Source organism: Mastomys coucha, unplaced genomic scaffold, assembly GCF_008632895.1.
Source record: "Mastomys coucha isolate ucsf_1 unplaced genomic scaffold, UCSF_Mcou_1 pScaffold18, whole genome shotgun sequence".
NCBI classification, from domain to species: domain Eukaryota; kingdom Metazoa; phylum Chordata; class Mammalia; order Rodentia; family Muridae; genus Mastomys; species Mastomys coucha.
The window spans coordinates 86,331,593-86,358,295 of NW_022196900.1; the positions used below are offsets into that span (position 1 = coordinate 86,331,593).

At 47.6% G+C, this 26,703-nt stretch overlaps 1 protein-coding gene across 1 annotated transcript in view; it reads left to right on the forward strand.

Annotated features, from left to right (window-relative positions):
- Nucleotides 1–26,703, forward strand: part of Spocd1 (SPOC domain containing 1) — a 36,291-nt gene that overhangs the window by 7,342 nt on the left and 2,246 nt on the right. The window contains exons 2-12 of the mRNA XM_031377030.1: nt 1,072–1,451; nt 18,681–18,821; nt 19,282–19,339; nt 19,540–19,618; nt 20,425–20,584; nt 20,713–20,829; nt 23,328–23,453; nt 25,227–25,410; nt 25,563–25,713; nt 26,029–26,164; nt 26,605–26,694. Of these exons, the coding sequence (XP_031232890.1) occupies nt 1,072–1,451; nt 18,681–18,821; nt 19,282–19,339; nt 19,540–19,618; nt 20,425–20,584; nt 20,713–20,829; nt 23,328–23,453; nt 25,227–25,410; nt 25,563–25,713; nt 26,029–26,164; nt 26,605–26,694 (1,622 nt within the window). The remainder of the gene's footprint in view (nt 1–1,071; nt 1,452–18,680; nt 18,822–19,281; nt 19,340–19,539; nt 19,619–20,424; nt 20,585–20,712; nt 20,830–23,327; nt 23,454–25,226; nt 25,411–25,562; nt 25,714–26,028; nt 26,165–26,604; nt 26,695–26,703) is intronic.

Sequence of the window (26,703 nt, forward strand, 5' to 3'; positions counted from 1 at the left end):
CCCCCCCCCCCCCAGGAGTAGAAGGAGAACGAGATGTAGCATCTCAGGAGTAAACTGTTGGAGCTTCAGGCCTGAGATCTCAGGGCGTTCAGGGACTGGCTTGATTCAAGAGTGGGGTCTATAGGAGTGGGATATAGGGCTGATGGTTTCTGCTCCCTGTGGAGTTTCTCGAGCTGGGCTTTGCATTTCTGGGAGAATCTCCTCTTATCTGCTCTCTGTGTGCTCTTGGGCAGCCTCTGAATCAGCTAGGAAGAAGGAGATACCTCATTTCACAGTGTCACTGATAAGTAGTGACTTTTACCCTATTCCATTTAAGCAGAAAGCTTAAAGGGTAAAAAAGCTCTGGGAAAGCTCAGAGGCACTGGTCCTGGATTAGCTTCGGGCAGGCAGGGGCTTGGGGGAAGAGCATGTCTAGTAGGTGAGATTGGCAGCCAGGGAGGACTAACCAGTCAGGCTTTCCTGGAGATCTCCCTCTTTTCCACACATGCCTGTTGACGAGCTCTTGGCCAGGGCTGGTGGACAAACAGAGGACCTTGTCTAGGTCCCAGAACTCTCTGTGTGACTTCTTAGCTCCCGGAAGCTCCAGAAGTATTTGTGATACGTCACTGGACTTCCCAAACAGAGTACTGGTCTGCACAGAGGGGCCAGCAGGGATGGAAGGGGCCAGCAGCTCCAGCCTTAGACAAGCCACCACTGACGAAGGAATGGTTTCCTCAGAGGGTGATGGAAGAGTCCCTCCACTCTGCAAAGAGGGGCTCAGTGGAAAGAGCCTGCCTCCCTCTCCAGGCCTGCCCCCTTGCCCAAGAAAATGCAGGAAGTGTGGAATCTGTCCCCAGGAGGAGGAGGAGGGGGGAGAATCAGGCTTTTCTCTGAGGCTTAGTCAGAGACCAGATGGGGACTGCCAGCCTATGCAGGACCCTCTGGTGAGTGCTTCTCCAGAGGCCTTTGCAGGTCCCCAAAGACTTCTTTCTTTTAAGGACACTGAGCCAGGTAGAAGTTGGGTGGAATGTGCTCTAGAAACTGAGGAAGTGGTTCCCCTAGAGAGCCTCGATCACCTTTTTGAATTTTCAGGGCTCTTTGGAGGTGAGCCCCTTAGTCTGGTCACCCAGGATCCTCCCCAGAGTCCAGAACTGTACCCAGAGGTGCTGGATGAGAATTCTACAGAGCAGCAGGAAGCTCGGCCTGGGTTTGTGGTTGGCAGCCCTGGCAGTCCACCTGACCCGGAGGGGCCAGAGGACAAGGCCCAGCCAGAGTCCAGGATGGAGCTGGAGCAAGGGCTTGCTGCCCCAGCCGATTCCTGTGCCAGCTCTCCAGAGCCCTTGGGTGGGCTCGATGGTGCACCCCTGGAGCAGAGAAGACCTACGCATGTGAAGAAGCAGCCTTGGGCAAGTCCAGACGACTCTAGCCAGGATCACCCAGAGGGAGCCAGTAATAATGATTTCCCCAGATGGGTAAGTTGAGGCTGATAGGAGAGAACGGCTACCACTTTTCTCCTCCAAGGTGTGGCACTTAACAGAGGTAAACTCCAGCGTCAAGTCTCTCAGTGAACATCCTCTCTCGTACTTATTCTGTTTGGTTTGCTGGGGACTGAACCCAGGGCCTCATGCTCACTAAACAGACACGCTATGACTAAACTATATCCCCTAAGCCCCTTTTATTTTGATATGGGGGGGGTCTTACTAAGTTGCCTAAGCTGGCTTTGAACTCAGTGTAGCCTATGATAGCTTTGACCTTATGATTCTAATGCTTTAGATTCTCAGTCTCTGGGATGACAGATGTGTGCTACTAAGCCCAGCTTCCCAGATTCTGTAAACTGAAATTCTGGAGTCAGGAAAGGAAAAATAAACTGCATTACTGAGTTCCTGTGAGGGCCTATTATCTGTTAGAGGCAGCGGGTCCTAGGTTCAAATCCTGCTTTAGCCTACTTCCTAGAGGAGTCACCTCCCACTATTCTTTAATAACTTTTCTCTCATTTAATAAGATATTAGTAATATATACATAGTAAGCTGGGTGAGATGGAGAATGCCTTTGATTCTAGCACTCTGAGGCAGAGGCAGGCCAAAGGTAGATCCCTGTGAATTTGAGGTCAGCCTGGTCTACAAAATGAGTTCCAGGCCAGCCAGGACTACCTAGTGAGACCCTGTCTGAAATAAAAAGGAATAATAAATTATTCCATCTTTAATGGAATAATGAGACAGGACATGAAATAATGTGTCCAGCTCAAGATGGGAGGAAAGTCACTCCAGTCCCATTACGTTGCTTTTTTCATAGTGCTAGTAATAATCCCACAAGACAGGAATTAGCCCACTTTACCAGATGTGGAAACTGAGACTAGGGGAAAATCTAACAGACTTCTCTAGGTTCACATGTGAATAGAGTCAGGGCTTAGTCATGTCCTATCTAGTCCCTGCTTCTCTTTGCATTCATTGTCTGTTTAATTATGATACTAATTTTGTTAATAATCATATCTCATGTCTAAAAGCCAGAGGTGGAAGATGGTTCCTACCTTTCCCATATAGTCAGTTGTTTTTATATCTATTGAACATGTATTATGTGCTAGATGCTTTTGTTATAATTATATGAAGCATAGAAAAGGAAATGACAGACAGGTCCCAAACCCAGGTAGTTTGTCTTATGTATTCAATGTTACCAGCTAGCCTGTCAACATGCTGGGTCCTGAGTGTGTTATCTGAGATCTTTGTACCCCTCTGAGGTAGACATTGATGATATATACCCATTGCACTGAGTTGGTCACAGAGGCCCTAAGAGATAAAATGACTGGTCAGGGGCAAAGAGCTTATTATTAACATTGAGACAGGAGGCAATGAGCTGCCTGTGCATTTATTCTTATTTGTAGGATAATTGTATCCCAACTCTGTGATATGGTTCTTGTAAGCATCTATATTTTGGCTTTTGTCGAGATGGTGGGTCAAGGTCTTAGGTAGCCCAGGCTAGTCTCAAACTCCCTATGTAGCCAAGTCCGGCCTGAATTCCTGACCCTCTAACCTGCACCTCCTGGATGGTGGGATTGCAGGCATGTGTCACTCCACCTGACTCCAAACCATTGCTCTGCTTGGTCGGTGTTTAGACTTGTTTATTATTCACTTTGCATGTGTGTCTGTGTGTAGGAGTGTACGTTCATGAGGGCAGGAGCTGGAGTAGGCCAGAAGAGGGCACTGGATTCTGGAGCTGGAGTCACAGGTGGTTGTGAACTTTGCAGTGGGTGCTGGGATCCAAACTTTGGTTCTCTGGAAGAGTAAAAAGGATGCTTAATCTCTGAGCCATCTCTCCAGTCCCTCAGCTAGTCATCTTCAATTTCAAAAGTAATTTTAATTTGTCTTAGAAAATAAAGAAGAGCCAGGGGTGGTGGTGCATGTCTTTAATCACAGTACTCTGGAGGCAGAGGCAAGGGTTATCTCTGGTGAGTTTGAGATTAGTTCTGGTCTACAGAGTGAGTTCCAGGACAGCCAGGGCTACACAGAGAAACCCTGTCTCGAAAAACAAAAGAAGCAACAGCAAAAACAAAACAGCAACAAGAAAGATAAGAAGGGGGAGATGCAGACCCTGCATGCTGCAGCACCCAGCGGGACCTCCTGAATGCGTTCAGAACAGGCCTTTCACAAATCTTTTTCCTACACATGTGTCTTGTCTTACCCAAAACTGGCATGATTGCATCATATATTATTTCTCCTTTTGATATTTAAAATACATCCCAGCCAGGGTGAGACTTAGCTCAGTTGGCAGGGTGCTTGTCCACCATGCACAAAGCTCTAAGTTCACCACTGGGCGGGAACACTGCATAAATAGGGTAAAGTGTTTGGGAGGTGGAAGGAGGAAGATGAGGAGTTTAAGGTTATCCTTGGTTACAGGGTGAGTTAGAAGCCAGCCTGGGAAGTGTGAGAGAGCTTGTCTCAAAAAAACAAAAAAAAACAAAAAAAACAAAAAAGCAAAAAAAAAACCAAAAAAACCAAAAAACAAAAAAACAAAAAAAAACAAAACCAAAAAGCAAAAAAAACCAAAAAAACAAAAAACAATAGAACAGAACCCTATAAGCAAACATTTTTTTTTGCAACCTACTTTTAATAAGGGTTCAATCTCTCCTCTAGCCCTCCACTCAGCAGAGGTAGTGGAAGAGAAAAGTTATTAGGATATGGGGGAAGTTGATCTGTTCAGCAATAGTTCTTTGGTGGGGAGCTCCATCTTCCTTGGCAGTAGTTCAGTCCCGTAGCAAACACCAAATACGAATCAGCAGCTGCAGACCAGTCCTCTAGACAGGCTGAACCAGGCATGAACCAGCAGCTTTGTGTGTGTGTGTGTGTGTGTGTGTGCGTGTGTGTGTGTGTGTGTGTGAGCACGCGCGTGCATGCACGCACACGTGCAGGGGTGAGCATCCTTGCAGGTGCAGAGGCCAGAGGAAGGAACAAAATGTCTCCCTCTGGGCTGGTGAGATGGCTCAGCTGGTAAGAGCACCAACTGCTCTTCTGAAGGTCGTGAGTTTAAATCCCAGCAACCACATGGTGGCTCACAACCACCCATAATGAAATCTGACACCCTCTTCTGGTGGTCTGAAGAGAGCTACAGTGTACTCATTTATAATAATAAATAAATCTTTAAAAAAAAAACAAAAACAAAAAACCCAAAAAGTCTCTCTCTATCACCTCTCTTAGTTTCTGAGACAAGGTCTCTCACCTGGAGGTTGGTGAACCTGGAGGTAGGCTGACAGGCTGCTGCCAGCGAGCCCCGGTGAGCCTCCTGTCTCCATTCCTCACAGCACTCAGAGACACAGGCATATGGCCCCATGTTCAGCTTCTTACTCAGGCCTCATGCTTTTGCCTGACCTCTCTCACCTCCTGAGCCGTTTCTCCAGCTCTGGGTTCTGAAGTGGGAACTTCTAGTTTCTTCGGAAAGTTAATTATGTCAAATGATGTTTTGCTGGGGCCCACAGGTGAAAGGATGTCTTGCTAAAGCAGACATGTGAAAGAATGTGTTTCTGAAGCAGGCACAGGTGAAAGAACACACAGGCGCACACACACGTACACACAAAATTCATAATTTTTTGAGTAGAGCAAGAAGCTTCTTTGGATGTTGTTGAGACTACCGTTCATTGGGAAGTAACAACTGTTTGAGGCCCGTGCCCTTCAGGCTCCTTGCATGAGTATCTGTATAGAAGTGACCGTCTGCGCTTGGCCTTTGTGTGTGAATAGGTTGTCAGACTGCACAGCGTGGTGCCTGGCTGCTCTGCCTTTGGGCTCGGTACCATTTGAAGGTCTTCCAGGTTGAAGGTCTTCCAGGTTGGCGCACATGATTCTGCAGAAGTTGTGCCTTTCCTGACCCTGCGTCAGAGCTGTGTCTAGCTGTATTTGTCATGGCCGTGGGCACACTGATGAGAGAATGAGCAGGGAACTTCCTGAACTTCCTTTCCTCGTTTTTTTTTTTTTTTTTTTTTTTTTTTCCAGCCAATGGAGGGTTCTGAGAGCTGCTGCTCCGCCTGCTTTGCCTGATGATCCAAGCAAGTGCCTTCACCTTCAGGGATGTCACGCGGGTGTTAATAACACTTACCTCGTAGGGTGATGGTGAGGAGTCACCATGGTGACACATTTGCCATTTAGCTTGATGCTTGTGACAAGAACTACGCAGTTTTGTTGTGCAGGCAGGGATGCTGGGAAGAGGTTTCTGGTACATCTGGCTTCTCCTCACTTCAGACAACTTACTTGGCTTGAACGCCAGGGTTGGAGTTCCTGGGGTCCCTAGGGTTACAGCGTTTTCAGGAGTGGGGGAGGGCACGTTGGAGTGTCGTGTCGTAACCAGGTTTCCTGCCTGGCTTGGCTGGATGTAGCCCACGACTGCGTGTTGCTCCAAGCATCATTCTGGATACTGCAGCTCAGCCTACCATCCCACAGCTGCCCAAACAACCCGTTTCCATGGAAACCGGTGCCAGCTGCAGGAGAAGAATTGGGGCTGGGTTGTGACAGGGACGGGCAGTGGGTGGCTGAGGACAAGCCGAGTGGGGTGTGGGCAAGCATGGGCACAGAGCCCAGCTAGTCATCTGCTGAGCCCTTCGGGGACCCCACAACTTTTCGCTGGAGGCTGCCTGAGTAGAAGCAGAGCCAGACTGAAGAGTTCAAGGTCAGGCTCTAGGTACACAGAGACTTCAGTCAGAGCTTTTCCTCTCTGAGTCGTAATTGCCTCCTCTGTGAAATGGAGAGCATCCGCTTAGCCCAAGGACCCCCCAGCTCTGACAGGGCAGCTTAGACAAGTTGTATTCTGCCTTGAAACTGAGAGTCTTGAAGGGAGAGGAGCCGAGATGCCACCCTTCCTTCTGTCTTGAGTTCTGCGGTATCCAGAGAGGCCAGGAACTGCTCTGGGGATGGGGTAGAAGGAAGTATGGGAAGGGCCGCTCTGCCAGTTTGCTCTCTTCCCTGGGGATGCCAGTATAGCTCCTCTGGCCTGACCCAGACACCCAGGCACAAGGTGCAGCCTGCAGCTGCCAAGTGTCAGGAGGCAGGGAGGGAGGAGAGAGTATTTCCAGTGGGCGGCCTAAGAATAGTGCTTTATCTGGAAGCATAGCTCAAGGGTAAGGTACTTGTCTAGTATGCACAAGGCCCTGGGTTCAATTCCCTGCACTGAAACCAACCAAACAACCGGGTTCTCTCTCCTCCTCCTCAATTCAGCTTTGTGTTTGTGATACAGGGTCTCCTGTATCCTAGGCCAGCCTCAGCCTTGCTGTCTCCTGTAGAGTGAAGGATGACTATGCACTTCCAAGCCTCCTGGTCCTGCTTCCCACGTGCCGAGCTTGCCGGCTTGTGCTACCAAGTGTGTCTCATGAGGTGCTGTCAACTGAGCCCAAGGCTTCACAGAAGGGAGACAAACACCCCGCTGGCGAAGCCATACCTCAGCCCCCCCAGATCCTTTTTGACTAGTGAGTTTATTTGCTCTAACAGGAGTTTCACACACATCATCTCATTTAATCTCCACAAGAGCATGAAAGTCAACATTAATATCTCTGTCCAACTGATAGAAGAAAATTGGCTTTCAGAGGTCATTGACTCGGTCAGTTTCACATGGCTGGAGGGGGTGGAGCTGGGATTTGTATTTAGGGCTGTGCAAGTCCAGAGGCTGCCAAAGGCCTGGGTAAGAGGTTCAGATGTATGTGGAACTTTATTGTAATTTGTGGGATGATTGGAGCAGAGCAGGGGGCAGGGATGGTTCCTACCTGGATCTCCCAGTCAGGGAGGGGCACAGACAGAGTCATCAGGAAACAGAAGTTCAGGGCTGGAGAGATGGCTCAGTGGTTTAGAGCACTGGCTGCTCTTCCAGAGGTCCTGAGTTCAATTCCCAGCAACCACATGGTGGCTCACGACCATCTGCCATGGGATCCGATGCCCTCTTCTGGCGTGTCTGAAGACAGCAACAGTGTATTCACATATATAAAATAAATAAATCTTTTTTTTTTTAAATTATCATTTAAAAAAAAAGAAAACTGAAGTTCTTTGACTCAGTCGATGCCCAGACAGTAGAGTAGGGCAGAGGGCCCAGTTGTCTGAGCAGGGTGGGTCTGGACAAGGGAAGTAGATGCTCAGCAAACAGAGGAGGTGGGAGGAACATGCTGGGAAGAGGGGAGGCTGGGGCAGTGGATTGTGTTGGTAGGTGGGATCAGGGAAGATCATCAGAGACAGAATTGGTTTGAGGAAGTACAGAGGTGTCTGCCAGGAGGGAGACCTTCTAAGGCAAGTGGCAATGAGCGTTGGTAGAGAGAGCTTGACACGTCTCAGGTGCCGAGGGTCACTCTTAATGCCATCCATGGTCCTGGAATCAACACTCTGAGAAGGATGCTGGTATTATCCCCATTTTGCTGAGAGGAAAACTGAGGCACAGAAAGACTTAGTAATGTTCTCCTGATTGCACCAATCCTAAATGCTGGCAGCAGGTACCCACTGCATGCACCTGCCACAGATATATTTACAGCATATGGGACTTTGTAGTATTGTTGTTGTTGTTGTTGTGTGTTTTTCTATTGCACACGGAGAGCTCTGAACAGTTTAGCATATGACCTTTGGCATACTTGATCATCTTCAGAGGGTACAACCTCTGGAGATGGATTTCTAGATTCTAGGGCATGTACATCTTCAGTGCCAGATACTCACCAAAGTGACAGAGGTCATGTGTGTTCAGGGTGGTGTGACCATAGAGTTACTGAAGCAGTGTGCACCCAACCAGCACTGTAGGCGTGGTTCAGTCATTTCACATCTTTGCCGACACTTGATGCTATCAGCTTTTGATTTTTGCCAAAGTAGAGCTAGATAGCATGACTCTGTGGGCTTGATTTTGCCTTCATGTTAATTTCTTTCTTTCTTTTTTTTCCTTTTTTTTGGTTTTTCGAGACAGGGTTTCTCTGTGTAGCTCTGGCTGTCCTGGAACTCACTCTGTAGACCAGGCTGGCCTCGAACTCAGAAATCTGCCTGCCTCTGCCTCCCAAGTACTGGGATTAAAGGCGTATGCCACCACTGCCTGGCTTCATGTTAATTTCTTAATATAAGAAACTTTTCATCTATTTTAGCTATCCCTGTTAAAACTTTGTCCTAAATACATGTATGTATATATTATATATGTACATACACACACACATATATATGTATATATATATACATAACCATAGACACATGTACATATATATGTTAACATCTTATGAACTCATAGGAATTCTTTATATATTCTGGATACTATTCCTTTCCAGTTGTGTTTTATTGTTATTTTGGGGATGTATGTATATCTGTGTGTCAGTTTGTGCACAGAGTGGGTGCCTTGGAAGCCAGCAGAAGGCATCATATCCTGAGGAGCCAGAGTTACAGGAGGTTGTGAGCCACCATGTGGGTACTAAGAACTGAGCTCAGGTCCTCTATGAGAAGAGCAAGCATTCTTTTTTTTTTTAAGGTTTATTTATTTTTATTTTATGTGTATGAGTACACTGTAGCTGTACAGATGGTTGTGAGCCATCATGTGGCTGCTGGAAATTGAACTCAGGACCTCTGTTTGTTCCAGCCCCGCTCACTCCGGCCAAGAGCGAGCATTCTTAACCGCTGTCTCTAGCCCATAAGTTTGCACTTTTGTTTGTTTGTTTGTTTGCTTTTTGTTTTTTTGAGACAGGGTTTCTCTGTATAGCTCTGGCTGTCCTGGAACTTACTCTGTAGACCAAGCTGGCCTTGAACTCAGAAATCCACCTGCCTCTGCCTCCCAAGTGCTGGGATTAAAGGGGTGCACTGTCTTTTTCATTGCTGCCGCCACTGAACCCTCTCAGCTCCTTTCTGTGCAGAAACAATTGTGCATTTTAAAGAACAGGGACAGGGCAGGCAGGGACTTGAATAGGGAAGTGAAAATCCCAAAGGGTTGGTTGGTGTAAGTGTCAGCAGACTAATTTTTCTTCTAGATGACAATTCTCACGTCTGGGGGACTGGCCCTGTCTGCAGATGTTGGCAGAACTAGCAGTGAACTTGAGGGTCTCCACTGGGTTTCCTCAGGCAGGTGATTCAAATCTAGGATTGTCTTAGGGGAATGGTGTTGAGCTTTCAAATCCTTATTGATATGAGTTTGAGAACTGGGTGAGAAGAGCCCTTGCAGGAACCTGGATAGAGTTTGGTCAAGGGGACACAGTCTTTGTCATTGGCTGTGTTCTCTGTGTAGCTCCTTACAGAATGTAATTTCTGATTCCTGGGATGAGGTCCCTCTTTTCCCACCCCACAAGTGTCACCTTCTTTTCAGGATGGCAACAATTCCTTGATAGTGTTAACAATTATATACTCATTCAATCGAGGTAGTGGTGATGCATGCCTTTAATCCCAGCACTTGGGAGGCAGAGGCAAGCAAATCTCTTTGATAATATATCTGTGTATATATATGCACACGCACACACACACACACACATATATGGATAAAGGTATATGCCACCATGCCCACCTCCTGACTTATTTATTTATTTATTTATTTATTTATTTATTTATTTATTTAGGTTTTTTTGAGACAGGGTTTCTCTGTGTAGCCCTGGCTGTCCTGGAACTCACTCTGTAGACCAGGCTGGCCTCAAACTCAGAATCCACCTGCCTCTGCCTCCCAAGTGCTGGGATTAAAGGTATGCGCCACCACTGCCCGGCCTCCTGATTATTCTTATAGTCTGTCTTTAATGCTTTATCCAAATGAAGTCTACCCATTTTAAGTGGTTGATAAGTCTTTCATGTATCTTTTAAACTACAGGCTCCCCCTGTCTTTTGTGGGGTTTTGTTTCTTTTCCTGGAAGCTGAAGAAATGGGGTTGTTTATTCTATAATTTATTGCATTCCTGGTTCATAGTCAAACATGGTCCTTTTGTGTGGTATTTGTTTGTTTTTTGAGACAGGGTTCCTCTCTATACCCCTGGCTGTCCTGGAACTTGCTTTGTAAACCAGGCTGGCCTCGAATTCAGGCTACCTCTGCCTTCTGAGTGCTGAGATTAAAGGCTCACACCACCACCACCCGGTCTTGTGTGTTTTCCTACAGCTGTGAAAATCCTGGAGAAGAACCACCCCATGGAGGATTTATTCTAGCGAGTGATTTCAGAGGTTCTAATCCATCACCACAGGGAGGCCAGGGTTGGGCAGAGTCAGTGACCAGGAAGCCAAGTGGTCTCACTTGCTATACAGACCTATTGGTATGTCTAGGCTCCCAGCCAATGGGATGGTGCTGCTCACATTTAGGGCGGTTCTTCCTGTCTGTGCATCTTTTTGGGAGATCCCAGCATGGGCCTCCAAGAAGTGTGCTCAGAACACTCCCTCCCGCCCCCATCGTGTTCCTCAGTACAGCTGGGCTGCCTGTGGGCTAACTCCTTCTCTCTCTGTTCCCTGTGGACCCTCCAAGACGGTGTCTGCATCAGAGGTTCTGGGCCTCATGTCACTTCCCAGGAGGTAGGGTGGTCTTCCGATCAGAGGGCTCACAATAACCACTCATACTGCTTGATATTTTCCATGCCTTTCTAACGTGGTAACTTTAAAAAATTGCAGTGTCTGTCTGTTGCTGCCATATTAAAAAAAAAAAAAAAAAAAAAAAAAAAAAAAAAAAAAAAAAAAAGAAGAAGAAAAACGATTGATTTTGCTCATTGATTTTGTATGTAGGAATCTTGCTGAACTCTTACTAATTCATATAATTTATCTGTTAGGCAGTTGCTGTGTTCTATAGACACAGTTCCATGCAGACAAATGGCAGTTGTGTTATTATGTCCTTACCGTCTTTTGTATCACACATGCGCGCACGCGCGCACACACACACACACACACACACACACACACACACACACACACACGTCCTTACCTGCTACACTAATATAACCCTGGATAAAGTTGGTTGTGGGGAGCTTTGACTTGTCGTGAGTGTTAAGTGAAATTGTTCAGGTTTCATGTCACAGTGTTTTCCTATTGATGTTCTTTAGCATGCTGCGGAAGCTTTCTTCTGTCCCCGGATTGCTAATTATTCTGAACGTTCGGTGCATTTGGGGAGATAATCATATAATTTTCACCCCCTAATTTATTAATGTAGTAGAGTTAATGAGTTTTTAAATATTAAGCCAATCTTGCCGTAGTGAAACAAACCCGACTTGATAAAGTCCTGGTGGGGTTTTTTTCTGTGTATTCTTCCTGTTTGCTAAGTTCTTATTAATAATTTGCTCGTCCTTTTTTTTGCATGTCAGTTGATGAGTTAACTGTCCCGAAATGACTGATCTGTGGATTGTACTGTCTCCTGGAGTCAGTTCTGTGAGGTCGGAATTGCTTGATTTTTGAACACTGTGGGAATAGAGTGTTGGTTTAAAAAAAAAAAAAACCCACAACCCTTAGAATACTATTTTCTTCAGGAGAGATGTCTCTTCCGTGTGGACTGGGTGTATCCTATGGTTGCAGCTGTGTTAGGAGTCAGCTAGCTGGCTGTCTTTTCTCTTTACGCATATAGACATGGTGGGCCAAGTGCTGTTCCCGGATAGCACTGAAGGAAGCAGGAGGCAGGTGGGGGCCACAGCAAGGTCCCTTTTGTCTTGGGTTTTCCTGCAGGCCTCAGGCATGGAAACCCTTTGTCCTATAAGGTGATGATTTGTGGATGGGCCTAAAAAGCCGGGATTCCTCAGCCCTTGCTTGCAAATAGCTTTCCATCTTCCAGACAAGCCTAGGTGGAAATAGTTGCACACTGGAACCCTGGCTGCTGTCAAAGGCTGAGCTCACTGGGATACATGGTGGTAGCATCTGATAGAAGCTGTGCCTTCAGGGCCTAGGTAGTGAGCTGGCATAGCCTGTAGTTTGTTTGTTTTAAAGATTTATTCATTTTATTTCTTTTTTTTAAAAGATTTATTTATTATTATTATGTCTTAAGTACTCTGTCGCTGTTTTCAGACACACCAGTAGAGGGCGTCAGATCTCATTACAGATGGTTGTGAGCCACCATGTGGTTGCTGGGATTTGAACTCAGGACCTTCAGAAGAGCAGTCAGTGCTCTTAACTACTGAGCCATCTCTCCAGCCCTCATTTTTATTTCCTATGTGCACGGTGTTTTGCTTGCATATATGTCTGTGCCCCACGTCCATGCATGATGTCCACAGAGTCTGGATAAGGACTTCAGATCCCTGGGAACTGAAGCTACAGGTTGTTGTGAGTGTCCATGTGCTTGCTGGGATTTGAACCCAGGTCCTCTGGAAGAGTATCCAGTGCTCTTTCCTGCTGAGCTTCCTGCAGACTCTCCTGCATTTTTTTTTTCTTTTCTGTTTTTTTTTTTTTTTTGAGACAGGATTTCTCTGTGTAGCCTTGAGTGTCCTGGAACTCACTCTGTAGACCAGGCTGGCCTTGAACTCAGAAATCCGCCTGCCTCTGCCTCCCAAGTGCTGGGATTAAAGGCGTGAGCCACCACTGCCCGGCTTCTCCTGCACCTTTTTAAAAGACATTTATGGGGTATTCTAGTCCTGGTGTAACAGTTGGGCTGCCTGTTGGAATGATGTTGGCTCAAGGAGCCAGAGTCCCAACAGCTGTTAAGTAGGGAGTCAGGTAGCTTCACCACTAGTGTCTTGTCAACTAGAAAATGAACTTCAGAAGGGCTCCTTATAGTACCAATTTACAGAATACAGGGCCAGTGAGGTGGCTTTGTAAGTCAGGGTGCCTGCCGCCAAAACTGAGGGACCTGACTTTGATTTCTGACATCCAAATGGCAGAAGGAGAAAGCGCACACAGGTTTATCATGTCCACAGCATGCCCTCTCCCCTAGATAAATAGATGTAAGAAAATCAAAACAACACCCTTTAACATGTCACTAAAACCACCTTGGACAGTGACTTGGACAGATTTTTCTTGTTTATTTGCTTTTTGAGACAAGGTTTCTCTGTGTAGTCCTGGTTGTCCTAGAATTCACTCTGTAGACCAGGCTGGTTTCAAACTCATAAGATCCATCTGCCTCGGCCTCCTGACTGCTGGGATCAAAGGTATGCACCACCATGCCACCAGGCATGTCTGCCTGGCTGGCTTGGACAGATTTTAATAGCACCTTACCAGTGCTTTGCACCTGTCCTGTGCTTCAGGAAGAGGGGAGTCTGCCTCTCATCTCCATCCCTATTTATGACATTTAGAGCCAGTTTTGTTGAGTTGTATTTTTTCTAGATATGTGTCCATGTCATCTGCATTTATAGATTCATTGGCTGACTGGCATGAATATTTCACAATGGCTTCTTGCCACTGACACACCTCCTCCAACAAGACCACACCTTCCATCCTTCCAAAAAGGTCAAACATATGACCCTATGGGGGTCATTCTCATTCAAAGCACCCCGTGGATGGTTTACTATTAAGAGTAGTGGCTGCTTCTGCAGAGGTTCCAAGTTCAGTTCTCAGCACCCACATGAGGGTTCACAGCTCCCTCTTAACTCTAGTTCCAGGGGTCCTGCACCCTCTTCTGGCCACCTGAAGCACCAGGTACACACGGTTCACTTACCTGACGGCAAACACTCATTAAGTAAAGAATACTAACCTTTGATTTATGGCTCAGGCTGTGCACTGTATTCATGTGTGTTACATGTATACTTGAAAAGAATGTGTGTTCGGTAGTAGTTGAGGGAGTGTTGTCCATGTAGGATAAAGCAGCTGGTTATCTGGTTTGCCAGATCTTTTTGATTCCCACTGATTGTCTTGTCTGCTTGACTCAGAGACACAAGCCTGTTGTGATAGTGAATTTGTCTTTTTCTTGTAACTCTGTCAACTTTTGCTCCCTAGCTTTTGAGATTATGTTATTTGATGCTTATAAGTTTGGAGCTGTAGCTCTGTGGTAGACCCGAGTCTCGCTGAGTTGTGAAGTCTTTGGAAATGATGTTATTCTGCCCCTGAAAGCTCTTATTCTTTGCTGTTTAAATCACTCTGGTGTTTCGTTGTGCTTGGCATACAACCAATCTCACATTACTCCATTTTTGTCTCTTTGCCTCATTATTTATATTTTAGAAATAACGTTTATTTTTCATAACAGGATTTTCTTTTTTTTCTCCTCCCCCCCCCCCCCCCGCAACCCCTTGAAGTGGAGCACATAAACACCTTTTTTCCTAATCAGTGAATAAATAACTAAAAACCTGATCATTTTTGTAATTGTCTGGAATACTAATTCATTTATGTATTAGTTCTTTTCATTTGAGACCTGACTTTGGTATACAGCCCAAGCAGGCTTCTAACACATAATCCTCCTGCCTCAGCTTCTGAGACTGCAGGCATGTACCACAGACAGGAGTGCATTCTTGCAACTGCTGGCTTATCTGCATCTGTTCCATCTTGCTGTGTCTTGCTTGGACCCATTCACTGGCTCTCCTGGGAATTTTAACACGAATAATTCACTTGCCCAAGGATACATCTTCCCCTGAGTGGAACAAGGGTCTTGGGATGTTTTAATTCCAAGCATGCTCCTTCACAATTTGTATACCACTGTTATCTGGTAAATTGGTCCTTTCTTATGTTTTTAATCCCCCAAATTACACACTATCATTGTAATTCTAGACAATGTTTAGGTTCAACACGGTGTTTTTCTTTTTCCTGGCTCACAGTTTCTCATCGCAACTCATCTTTCCTGTGTGGAATAATTTGTTTTTCCTTCCAACTCAGGTTTATTCTTTTGCATTTTTACTTTTTTTTTTTTTTGGTTCATTTTGCCTTAAGTACATTTTGTTTACAGAGTAACATGCAATTATCAAGAAGGGTAACTTCTGTTTTTCTCTGCCGTGTCATTTCTCATTGTATTCTCAAAAAAGGTTTTGCCCTGATCTACAGTGGCTAGGGATGATTGCTTTCTTTGAGCACCTTAAAAATAATACCCTTGCTGTGTTCTGCTTTTCCTTATCGACACTGGGGAGCCAGCTGTTTGGCTAAGTGCCTGTCCCCTCCATAGGCACAGTGTCATTTAGTGAATGCTGGGTGAAGGTAGCACCTTCTAGAATCAGACTGGCTGGGCTTAAATGTCAGCCCTTTGGTTTGCTACCTACTTAGCCAATCTCCATGCCTCAGTCTTCAGTTGTGTAAGATGTGTTTAAGACAGGGTTGGTTGCCCACCTGGGCATGGTAGAGGACATTCAGAGCACAGTAGCAGGCCGTTTTAATGTTCTTGCTGGCTATTATTTTTCCTCGTTGATTTTTAAAATTATGCTTTTACTTTTTAAAAGATGTATGTGTCCATATGTGCACCTGAGTGCAGCCCCTGCTTGCAGGTGCTGTGGAGTGGGGAAAGGGTGTCCGATCCCCTCGAATCTAATCTCAGCCCTCTGCAAGTGCTCCGAAGTGCTCCTAACCCCCAAGCCATCTCACCAGCCTCACTTGCTCTTTAAATTGTGAGTCTGCATGTGTGCGTGTATGTATGTGCACGTGAGTGTGTGTATGTGTGTGTGAGTGTGTGTATGTGTATGTGTTTTTGTGTGTGTATGTCTGTGTGCAGTGTATGCATGCATATGTGTGTGTGAGAGTGTGTGTGTATGTGTGTATATGTATGTATGTGTGAGAGTGTATGAGTGTGTATGTATGTGTATATGTCTGTGTGTGCAGTGCACGCATGTGTGTGTATGTGTGTGTATGTATGTATGTGTGAGTATGTGTGTGTATGTGTGTGTATGCATGCATGTGCGGTGCACACATGTGTGTACATTTGGAGGTCAGAAGAGGACACCCACTCTGCCTGGAGCTGGAGTTACCGGCAGTTATTGCAAGTCATTACACGTGGGTGCTGGGACCAGAACTCAGGGCCTCTGAAAGGGCAGCTGAGCTTCCTCTCCAGCCCTTTCTCGATGTTTTTTGAATTTCTCAATCCTGGGGATTGATGTCTGAGGTGTGAGGTTTCTTTAATTTCCCTGTCTGGACTCCACAGAACTTTTTAAAACTGTGAATTGCCCTCTTTTATCAGTTGGGGAGAAGTCCTTAGCTGTGCACCTTCAAGCACTGCTTCTACCACGTTTTCTTCTCTCTCCTAATTAGTTAGATTAATTAGTCCTGCTCACTCCCATCATTTGCATCTTCTTGACTTTGCTCCACAGTCTCTGTGCTGTGACTATTCTGGATAATTTCTTGAGATCCATCTCGCAGCTCATTAATTGGCTTCAGCTGTGTCTAATACGCTATTAAACCCATACACCGAGTTTTTATTTTTTATTTTAATTATGTTTTTATTTCCAGAAGTTGTGTTTGATTCCCAACTGAATCTGACTATTTTTGTCTTTTCCCTTCCACCTCTGTCTCCCTTTAACTATATCATACATTCATCCTATTTGCGTTCTGCCTTGTATATCGAATGACCAAGGCTTGCGAGGCTGCTGGTCTTAATACCTCTCCCACTTCCCTGCCCTGCCTCCTGGTTTCCTTCTTTCTCCCTCATCATTTTCTTTGAAAGGCTGATTCATCTCATGGTTTGAAAAAGAAACCAAATGCAGAGAGTCTCTGTCCCAGCACCCAGGGCCTTCCCCGCCTGCACTCAGGACTATTAGGATCTGTAGAGACTTCCAGATGTATTTTATGTGTAGCCAAGCAAATACACATTTAAAAATTCATTCTCCCTGTAACGCGAGCAGTAGCATGCTACATATATTGTTCTGTACTCGCTTTTTAATAAAAAATATGTTTCTGGTTATGAAAGAAATACATGCTCATTTTGAATAAAATCAATTCCCAAGTGTACACATGTAGAAAATGAAAGTCTCCCCGGAATTCATTCCCCAGAGATAACATCTATTTTGCATCTATAAATATATATTTACATAAATGGGCTTATGCAACAGACAATGTTTTCTAACCCATTTTCCCCCTTTCCTCCCAGTAACACATCTCGACACTATTCCATGAATCTTTCCATAGCTCCACATAGGGCTGGGGCTGTGGAGTCAGGAAGAATTAAGGGCCAACATTAACTGCACAGCTCAGTAGCTTAGGACTCTTTTCAGCCGACTGAAGCCTCGGGCTCTTCATCTGTGAAGTGGTGGCATTGTATCCACTTCCTTGTGGTCTGGGATGGCAGTGAGTGCATGCAGGTTGTGTGTCTGCCCTCCAGGCCCCAGGAGAAGGTCATCTTTTAATGACTCCCTCCCCTGATTAATGATCACATAGAATTTATAGTCTGGATGTGTTATAATGTATTGACAGTGCCGTTAGTAGATGCTGGTGTCTTTTTACAGATGTTGGCCCCATAAGCACATTGTTCCTGTGAGTTTCCTGGGCTGGGCTGGATTTACTGTGTCCTCTGGATTCTAATCTCTGGACCTTCTTTATTTTTTTTCTCTAAGGAGAAGGCGCGAGTGCCCTGCGGAGTGAAGCTCGTGTACTATGTAGGTGCTGCTTCTTCATCATCGCCCTTCACCCTGCTTTGCTCTAGGGTGTGGGTGGGCCAGCCCCCCTCAGCAAAGGCTCTCTGCGCCCCCTCTCCTGTCCTCTTCTCTTACCTCAGTGACGCTAAAGCTTAGACTTCTGGTTTCCCTCAGACTTTGCGGCCCCTCTCCCCCCAACTCACTTCCAACATAATTCCTTGCACCATATTGAAAAAGAATTAAAATGCACCTTTGAAAAATAGAGAAGAGTCCAAAGGAAGCAAGGAGAGGAAAGAATTGACAATCTTATATGACGATCCCTCACCCTCTATCTACCAATCGGGAAAAGGCGCAGGGCAGCTTCTGGGCTCCAAAGGAACAGAGGTTCCCAGCAGTAGTGGTGAAAGGGAACAATGTGTTAGCAGTGCTCAAACTGCTCATCACCTTTAAGTAGGCATAAAGCACTTTCTCTCAGGGATAAGGCATGGGTGACAGGTGCTTTAGCTTCACAGAGAGTCCCCGGAAGAGACACGCTTGAGCAGGGGGAGGTGGAGTGAGGACAGGTGTGTTCTTCCTGACAGATGGTGACAGGGGTCCTAGTGTAGAGCCTGTTGATAGCAAACAGGGCCGGGAGTTAGAGGGGAAGCGAGAGGGTGAGCACAAAGACAGGTGGCTTTGTTCCTGGGACAAGGCTAGCCAGGCAGCAGACACTTAGTGAGCCCTACCATGTGCCGGGCCTTTGTGGATACTAGGGGTTATAGTCCTGACCCTGTGTTCATTGAAGTCACTGGCTGGTGGAAGCCAGAGACAGTAAACAATTGAAGCCAAGGCAGGAAGGATTTCAGATGGACCCTTGACATGCCCTCTTTCGGCAGGTCTGCACTGGATCAGGGATCAAGCTTCTGGGAGCTGCCAGCAGCAAGCATCCAGGACAAATTGAACCTCTGGTGGAGCTGGACACCAACGCAGCCGGGAGGAAGAGCAGGCCCCTGACGTCTCTCCCTGCTCCTTGTCAGGTACAAAGCTGGCTTTCTTGCCTGGGGCTGGGGCTAGTGATTAATCTTGCCTCCATGGGCACCTTCCACTTGATGTCACTGGGGCCCAGGATGGGATGACTTAGCCAGGGTCACAAAGAGGTAGGTTATCCCCATTTGGATGCCGGCCTGGGTTCTGCGGATGCTCTTTCTACTAGGTTTGGGAGTTTAGGGGAGGAGGGGAATGGTCTTCCTCCATTGTGTTTGGAAAGGCTCTATCTATGGTGACCCCAGCTGACCCATGTGTTCTACTGTATTAAGAGTTTCCAGCCATCCATTGGCATGGGACGATGGGGTGCTCTTACATGCTTCCTTTGCTCCAGGGCATCTTAGGGGTCTCTCCATAAGGGCCGAGTAGCCATAGATGAATAGAGTGCCCTCTCTGCAATAAGGAAGCTTTGGCTGGAGTGGGCTTCTCCACCATGCTCATCTCTCTCTGCAGACTGACCCTTCAAACACTGAGGATGAGGAGCCTCTTCAGCAGAGGGAAGAGGACCCAGGTGACGTTCACAGAGCTGGGGGAGGAGTCTCACCCTGTTCCTCCTGGGATCTTTTTCTTCATTCTCTATCAGCCCAAAGTTCTTCTCCAAAGGAATGGGGGCCCTAGGGCCATGAAGGGGGATTGAAGCCCCCGTATTTGCCCCTTCTCATTTTCCTTGTTGTCCCTTGGGATTTGCATGGTACATTCTCCCTACCCCAGGTGAGCAGGAGATGGTGCCTTTGGATGATGGAGTGCGATCCACCGTGGCCCGTGCAATGCAGGAGGTGCTATGGACTCGGTAAGGAGGTGCTCCCTACCTCCTAGCTGTGCTGACAGGCTGTCCTGTGTATACAGGACCAGGCCACATTTGAGAGGGGAGGCATGAACAGAGAGAGAGAGAGAGAGAGAGAGAGAGAGAGAGAGAGAGAGAGAGAGAGAGAGACAGACAGACAGACAGACAGACAGACAGACAGAGAGACAGAGACAGACAGAGACAGAGATAGTATGTATGTGTGTCTAAACCTATTTGATATTGGGGTGGTTACTGACCCACACAGCCAGTGGCGAGCTGAAATGTGAACCTGGGTGTCTGTAATACATGACTTCAGTTGCAGTAAGAGTCTGGGCTGGCAGGGTCTCAGAGATCTGAGGGTTCTCTCTGACAAATGGTGAGACCAAGCTCAGAGAAGGCAGAGTCAGCAGTAGATCAGGATCATGTCCGCCCTTCCCTTGGTTGATCTTTGAAAAGTACCAACCTCAGCTCAGTTCTTTCCTCTGGTTGATTCCTTAACTGCCAACCCCAGGCTTGATCCTCTCCACACAGACCCAGCTGTCTAGCAGGGCCAAGCAGCCTGATTTTGACACTTGCTTTGCCACAGCTCCATTGGGTAGCCTTAGGGGGAGTCCTGAACTCTGAGGTCTCCCCAGGTAAATGGAAGACATACCATATCTTCCGCACAGAGCAAGGGTGGGAGTCAACAGGTCCATGGGGGAACACCCATCCAAGAAAGGAGATAGCTCAGCCTCTGCCTCCCACCCTTACATCTCCATCTCAGCCTAAGTGAGTGGAGAGCTTTCCTGCTTAGGGCTTGCTTGTCTCCACAGTGCCCAGGAGCTTCCCCACCTGGTATTGAGGGAAGAAGAGGTAGAGAGCATTGCAAAGGACATTGAGGAGGCTCTCTTCCACCTGACTCAAGGCACCAACCTCCAATACAAGAACAAGTACCGCAGCCTGCTCTTCAATCTGAGAGATCCCCGAAATATTGTGAGCTGGGGGGGTGGTGGGGAGGTTCGGCCAGCCCAGCCCCCGCTTGGGGACACCAGGAGCAGACAGCAGGTTGGAGTGGGCACTCTCAGGGCAGAATGGTGCATTCTGCCCCCCACCCTGCACAGGACCTGTTTCTCAAAGTGGTTCACTGTGACATCACCCCTAACGACTTGGTACAGATGAGCTCAATCCAGCTGGCCTCCAAGGAGCTGTCCCGCTGGCGGGACCAGGAGGAGAGAAGGGTGAGAGTTTTGTAGGCAGATCACAAGTAGGGGGAGGGCAGTGGAAAATGGGGACGGGGGAAGCAGGATAGATGGACAGTCAGGACTGAAAAGGAGCTGGAGAAAACAGAAGCTAGGGAGTCTCCCAGGACAAAGGTAGGAAGAGGGTCCACTCTTGGGTTTCTCTGTGGAACTGGGCTGTGGTAGGTAGGAGTGGGTTGGGAGGACTTCTGTGAGGACGTCCCCAGTGCTCTTCTTAACATCCCAACCTCAGGTTTGGCAAGGGGCCCCACAACTCTGTCCTCCCCAGTCAGGTTCTCCTGTGCCCTGCCTGTGGGCCTGTGCATGGAACTCTTGGGAGTAGGGAAGGCATAGCATTGCGCTGGCTGTTGGGAAAGCTGGCCCAATGCTTGGTGGACAGAGGCAGTGGTCCAGTGCTGAGGGGCTCGGGTGTAGAGGGTGCTAAGGTGCTGTTCCCAGGAGATAGCATAATCCAAGTTCAGCCAGTGTATCTATCCATGAAGCTGAGTTTCTGTCCAGGCATTGCAGGTATCATAGGATGGGAGCAGCTGTGTAGTTTAGGGATCAGTGGAGGGGGGGGGCATTGCAGTGGAGAGATGGCTCAGTGGTTAAAGCACTGGCTGCTCTTCCAGAGGTCCTGAGTTCAATTCCCAGCAACCACATGATGGCTCACAACCATCTGTAATGGGAGCTGATGCCCTCTTCTTGTGTGTCTGAAGACAACTATAGTGTACTCATATACATAAAATAAATAAATAAAATTAAAAAAAAAGAATTTCAGAGTGTCCTCCCCTCCCCCAGTATATATAGCAGATGTGCAGCTTGGTCTTCATGTGGGTTCCCCCAACAACTAGAGCAGGGGCTACCTCTAAAGCTGTCGCCTGTCTGTGGACCCTGTTCCTCTAACCAGGCTGCCTTGTCTAGCCTAAGTGAGAGAGGGTGAATGTAGCCCTGCAGGGACTTGATGTACCATGGCGGAATGGTACCGGGGTCAGGGTCAGGGCTTTCATCCTCTCAGAAGAGACAAGGTGGGGAGGATGGGGTTAGGGACTGTGTGAGCGGGGACTGGGAGAAGGGGGGGTAGTGATCAGAATGTAAAGTAAGTGAATGAATAAATAAATAAATAAATAAATAAATAAATAAATAAATGGGGGAAAAAGGGTTTCAGGGTGGGAGTTGGGAAGGAATCTCAGCTGGTAGAGAGCGTGCCACACAAGCATGAATTTGAGCTCCAGAATTCATGTAAAAAGTCAGCATAGTGGCATGTGTTTGTCAGTGGGCTGGGAAGGTGGAGACAAGCAAGTCTAGCCCAGTGCAAGCCCTTGCCTCAAAAAGCAAGGTGGGTGACTCCTGAGGAAGGCCATCAAAGATCGACCTCTGGCTTCCACATGCATTTGTACACATGAGGACATGCATCTAGCCATCCACTAATGTGCATACCCACATATGTGCTTACATACACAAGCCAAGTGAGAATTTCAAGGTAATGTACACGGGGCATGACCAAGCGTGAGCATTTTTGAGTACAGAGCCCAGTGTGTCGTCATCAGTGGAGTCCCCCTGCCTGGGACCCCTGTTTTCCTGCACCATTAGCAAAGGAGAGGGGCTGGAGAGACGGCCCAGTGGTTAAGAGCATTGGTGGCTCTTTCAAAGGGCCCTGGTTCAAGTCCCAGCACTCACACAGCAGCTCACAACTGTCGGTAATTCCAGTTCCAAGAGATATGACATCCTCACATAGACATACATGGAGGCAGAACACCAATCTAAAAGAATTTGGGCTGGAGAGATGGCTCAGTGGTTAAGAGCACTGACTGCTCTTCCGAAGGTCCTGAGTTCAATTCCCAGCAAACACATGGTGGCTCACAGCCATCTACAGTGTGATCTGATGCCCTCTTCTGGTGTGTCTGAAGACAGCTACAGTGTACTCACACACATTAAATAAATAAATAAATCTTTAAAAAATTGCTTTAAAAAACAAAACGGTCTGGTGACTTTGCTCAACAAAGAGAATGACAGCTTCACAGTCATTGCTATGAAGCCAGGCTAGGCCCTCCTCATGTGTTGCTTAATACCTTGCTCTTAATCCCCAGAGAACACATAAACTGAGGTTTAGGGCAACTAAGTGGTGGCCCAAAGTCAATCTAATCCTTAAATCTTTATTAATGGCCCATCTGGGACTCAGCCTGCACACTTGTTCTGACACCACAGCCTCCCTGGAGACGGGTGGATGGGGCAGCCTGAAGCATAGTTGACTTGGGTGAAGGCCAAGTGCAGTGACATTTCTTAGAGGAGGCAGGACTTCAGTGGGACCTGGAAGTGTAGGGCTTTCTAAGTGAACAGAGAGAGGCTCAAAAATGAGGGGATGTCTCAAAAAGCCCAAAACAAAAAACAAAAAAAATGAGGGGAGCCCCCAAGGGAGGGGCTTTGAAGGAGGGAAGGGAGTAACTGGGTGCTTAGTGGCCAGAGGCCCCTGGCTGAGTTTGGCTTGGTTGCCGCAGGGCTTGGACATCATTGAGCAACAACAGAAGGAACTGTACAGTCTCCCCACCTCCAAACTGACTCACAAGGGGGAGGTAGAGATCCCACGGGACTCGGACCAGATGCTGACCCTAGAAGACCTGATGGTAAGGAGCGACCCGAGTTAGGCACAGGTACTCCTCACCCGACTAACTATGGGGCCCTGAGCAAGGCCATTGCCTACTCTACGGGCCCCATGTTCAAGGCATTAAGTCTGGCACTGGTCTCCCTTCTTTTAGTCTAACTCCAAAACACTTACACTGGTGGCACTAAAGGCTTGTCATTGCACTTACACAGTGACACTAAAGGCTTGTCAGTCATTGCCATCATCGAGCGAGCGGCAGCCACTCTAGCTTCAGGCAAAAGGTTTTTCTAGATGTGAGAGACAGAGACCTGTTTTATCAGTGGGTTTATTTGCTTGGAGTTGCCACAGGCAGGGAACCACCCTGGGCAGTAAAGCCAGAGGCCCTCCTGACTTTGCCTTTGCACTGGAGGAGGCCCAGGATTTAGGCCTCTAACGGATGGGTCAGCTACATCCCCTGGCACATCTGGCTCTATCCTCTAGTGGGACACCTCCATCTTGCCCAGAGCCTGCTCAGTATGGTGGCTCATTTGTCCCAACTTGGTTAGCCAGCACCTCAGTGTCCTGTGGTCAGCAGGACCTTCCCCTTATCCCCACGTGCATCACTCTCAACAGACCACTCTGGCTTGTTTGAGGTCTCTGTGGGTCATCTGTCACCTGGTTCTGATTAGGAAATGGGTGGAGGGCTGGCAAGTCCCTTAGCTTATGTTCATTTGCTCAGTACAGATTTGTTGAGCCTTTCCTGGGTGCCAGGCCCTGGAGGAAATGACAAGGGGTTTGACAAGACAATACTTGAGGGATTGCCACTTCCCACCCCAAGAGTTCAAGCCAAGAAGAATCACTGTCTGTGTAGAGAGGAGCCCTCAGGGTCTGCAGCTGCTCCCCAGCCAAAGCCAAGCACATTCCCTCAAGAGGCTGAGTGTCAACACTGGAGAGGTGTCAGGAGAAGGGAAGAGAGGAGATGGCAAAGGAGAAGGGGAAGGTGGCAGAGAAGAGCAATCTTCACTCTTACTGAGTACCTGCTACATGGCCCTTTCACAAACAGCAACTCATTTGAACAGGGTGATTACTGACAGTTCATGCTCCTCCTGCTGAAACCCGAACCATTGTCGCAGCTCAGTGTTTGGGCTGGAGTGGGCCTGTGCACCTGGTAGCGTTTTTTTTTTTTTTTTTTTTTTTTTTTTTTTTTTTTTTTTTTTTGAGATCTTTTCAAACCTTCCAAACAAAAGGGATTTCTATTGTAAGGGTGAAGGTGGTTAGAATATGTACTGTCCTGGGTTCTGTCATCTGCTTCTGAGGACTTGGGCCCAAGGAGAAGATGCAAAAGTTAGGAAAACATTTTGTGCGCAAAGATGCCTAAGGGGCCTCTTGCTAGTGACAACTGGAGGTGACCTGAATGTCTAGCAACAGTCGACTGTTGTCTAGCAACTGCCACACAGTTGGCCCACAGGGGGATGTAGAGAAGGGGGCAAATGTGTCTACTGCAAAGAACGGGATACGAAATGAGGATGCAAAGAACATTTGACCCTAGCTATTGTAGGAGGATCCCCCAGACCCTCTGCATAGGAAAACTGTGAAAGAATACCTAGTGTACCAGCTATTGTCTGAACAAATGGTGGGTTTTTATTTACAATTACATATTTGTTTCCCAAAGTTTCTTTAACATATTTCAGTTTTTGGAATATTAAAAACATATTTAGAAAAATTAAACCACATTTTGAGGCTCTCTACATTCGGAGGGCTCCTGACCTTCATGGCCACCTTGCCATCTGTCCCCTTTTACCCTCATGCTTTCCAGGAACCCATGGTGCCCAGAGAGTGCAGCCTACAGGCCCTGACGACCCCCCTGGAGGACATTACAGATTGGCATCAGCACCACCTCTATGACTCTAAGTGCCAAAATTGCACTGGTGGGAAGGAAGGCAGGAAGGTTGATGGCGGTAGCCAGCCAGAGTTACAAGTGGACATCAGCCACAATATGGGTGAGTAGCCAAGTTTGTAGGTGGCAGAATGGGAGCACCTGTGCCACAGGTCACCTTGGAATGAACCTGGCTCAAGGGTTGGGTCAAGTGAGGCTGTGGGTTGGCTTCTCCCTCCGCATACACATTTTAATACTTGCCTCTGCTCTTGGCAGATCGGAAGTCCCCAACTAAACTGCCAGCCTTCTCCGGGGCCGTCATGAACAGGGAGGAAAATGCCATCCAGAAAGCCCCAAGTTCAGCTCCTGCATCCTCTCCAGAGGTGCTCAAGGCTGGGGAGACACCCCTCACGGAATCACAGGACAGGTATGGGACTGGTAGCCAATAGGTGAGCAACCCAGCATCCTGGCTGGGAGAGGCCACCAGCTGAAGTAAAGGCATCCACACACTGCAGGGGCTCCTTCCTTTATGGCAGTGTCTTTCCTTGTCTGTGAGCCTCCATTTTTTGTATTTGAAATGGAAGTCAGGCAGCTTCTTGGTTCTCTCCTGTTCAAGGTCCATGCTTGGATCAGTGTTCAGGTCTCTACAGTGAGAACACAGTACTGGCTCTGCCAATGAAAGGGACCCTGGGGACATCCCAATGAATGACTCAGCTTGGCCCTGCCCTGTCCCTTTTTCTAGGCCCCAGATGCCTGCTGGGCCTCAAAATGCCCTGCCCAGCCCTCCACCCTGGGAGGGCTCACTGGACATGTTCTCCATTAAGCAGTTCCGGGCCAAGGCCCAGCTCATCTCGGGACATGGCTGTCAGCTTGTCCAGGTACTTCCACCCTCACTGGCCCTCACACCCTTCTCAGGCCAGCTGGTAATTCATCCAGTGAGCCTTGTGCTACCTAAGCATGCGGGCAGATAATACCGTACCCTGATTCTGACACACAGTCAGGCTAATAACTACCCCAAGACATAAGGAAGGAAAGTGTCACGGGCAGCATCCTGGGACCCCCTCAGTTCACAGAAGGGTTTTAGGAGTGACTGTTGAGTAACTATTAGTGAGCTAAGGAGTACGTGACGGCCCATGGGACTTTGGCCAGGACAGGCTGTAGGCCTCCGAGGGGGGTAGTTAGAGCTCTCTGGGGAGTCCCTGAGGATTCCGATACACCGTTCGGTCCTTCTCCTTCTCTGACTTTGGCCTGAGGTAGTGGGAAATGATTCTGCCTAAGAGGATGGGAAGCTAGGTGCTGACCAACCACCTGCCTCCAGGCTCTTCCAGAGGTTGTTCGCTCAGCAGGCCGCCTCCCTCCAAACCATGTTTGGGATCTTCTAGAGAGTATGGGCCCATCCAGGGTAAAGGTAAGCTGC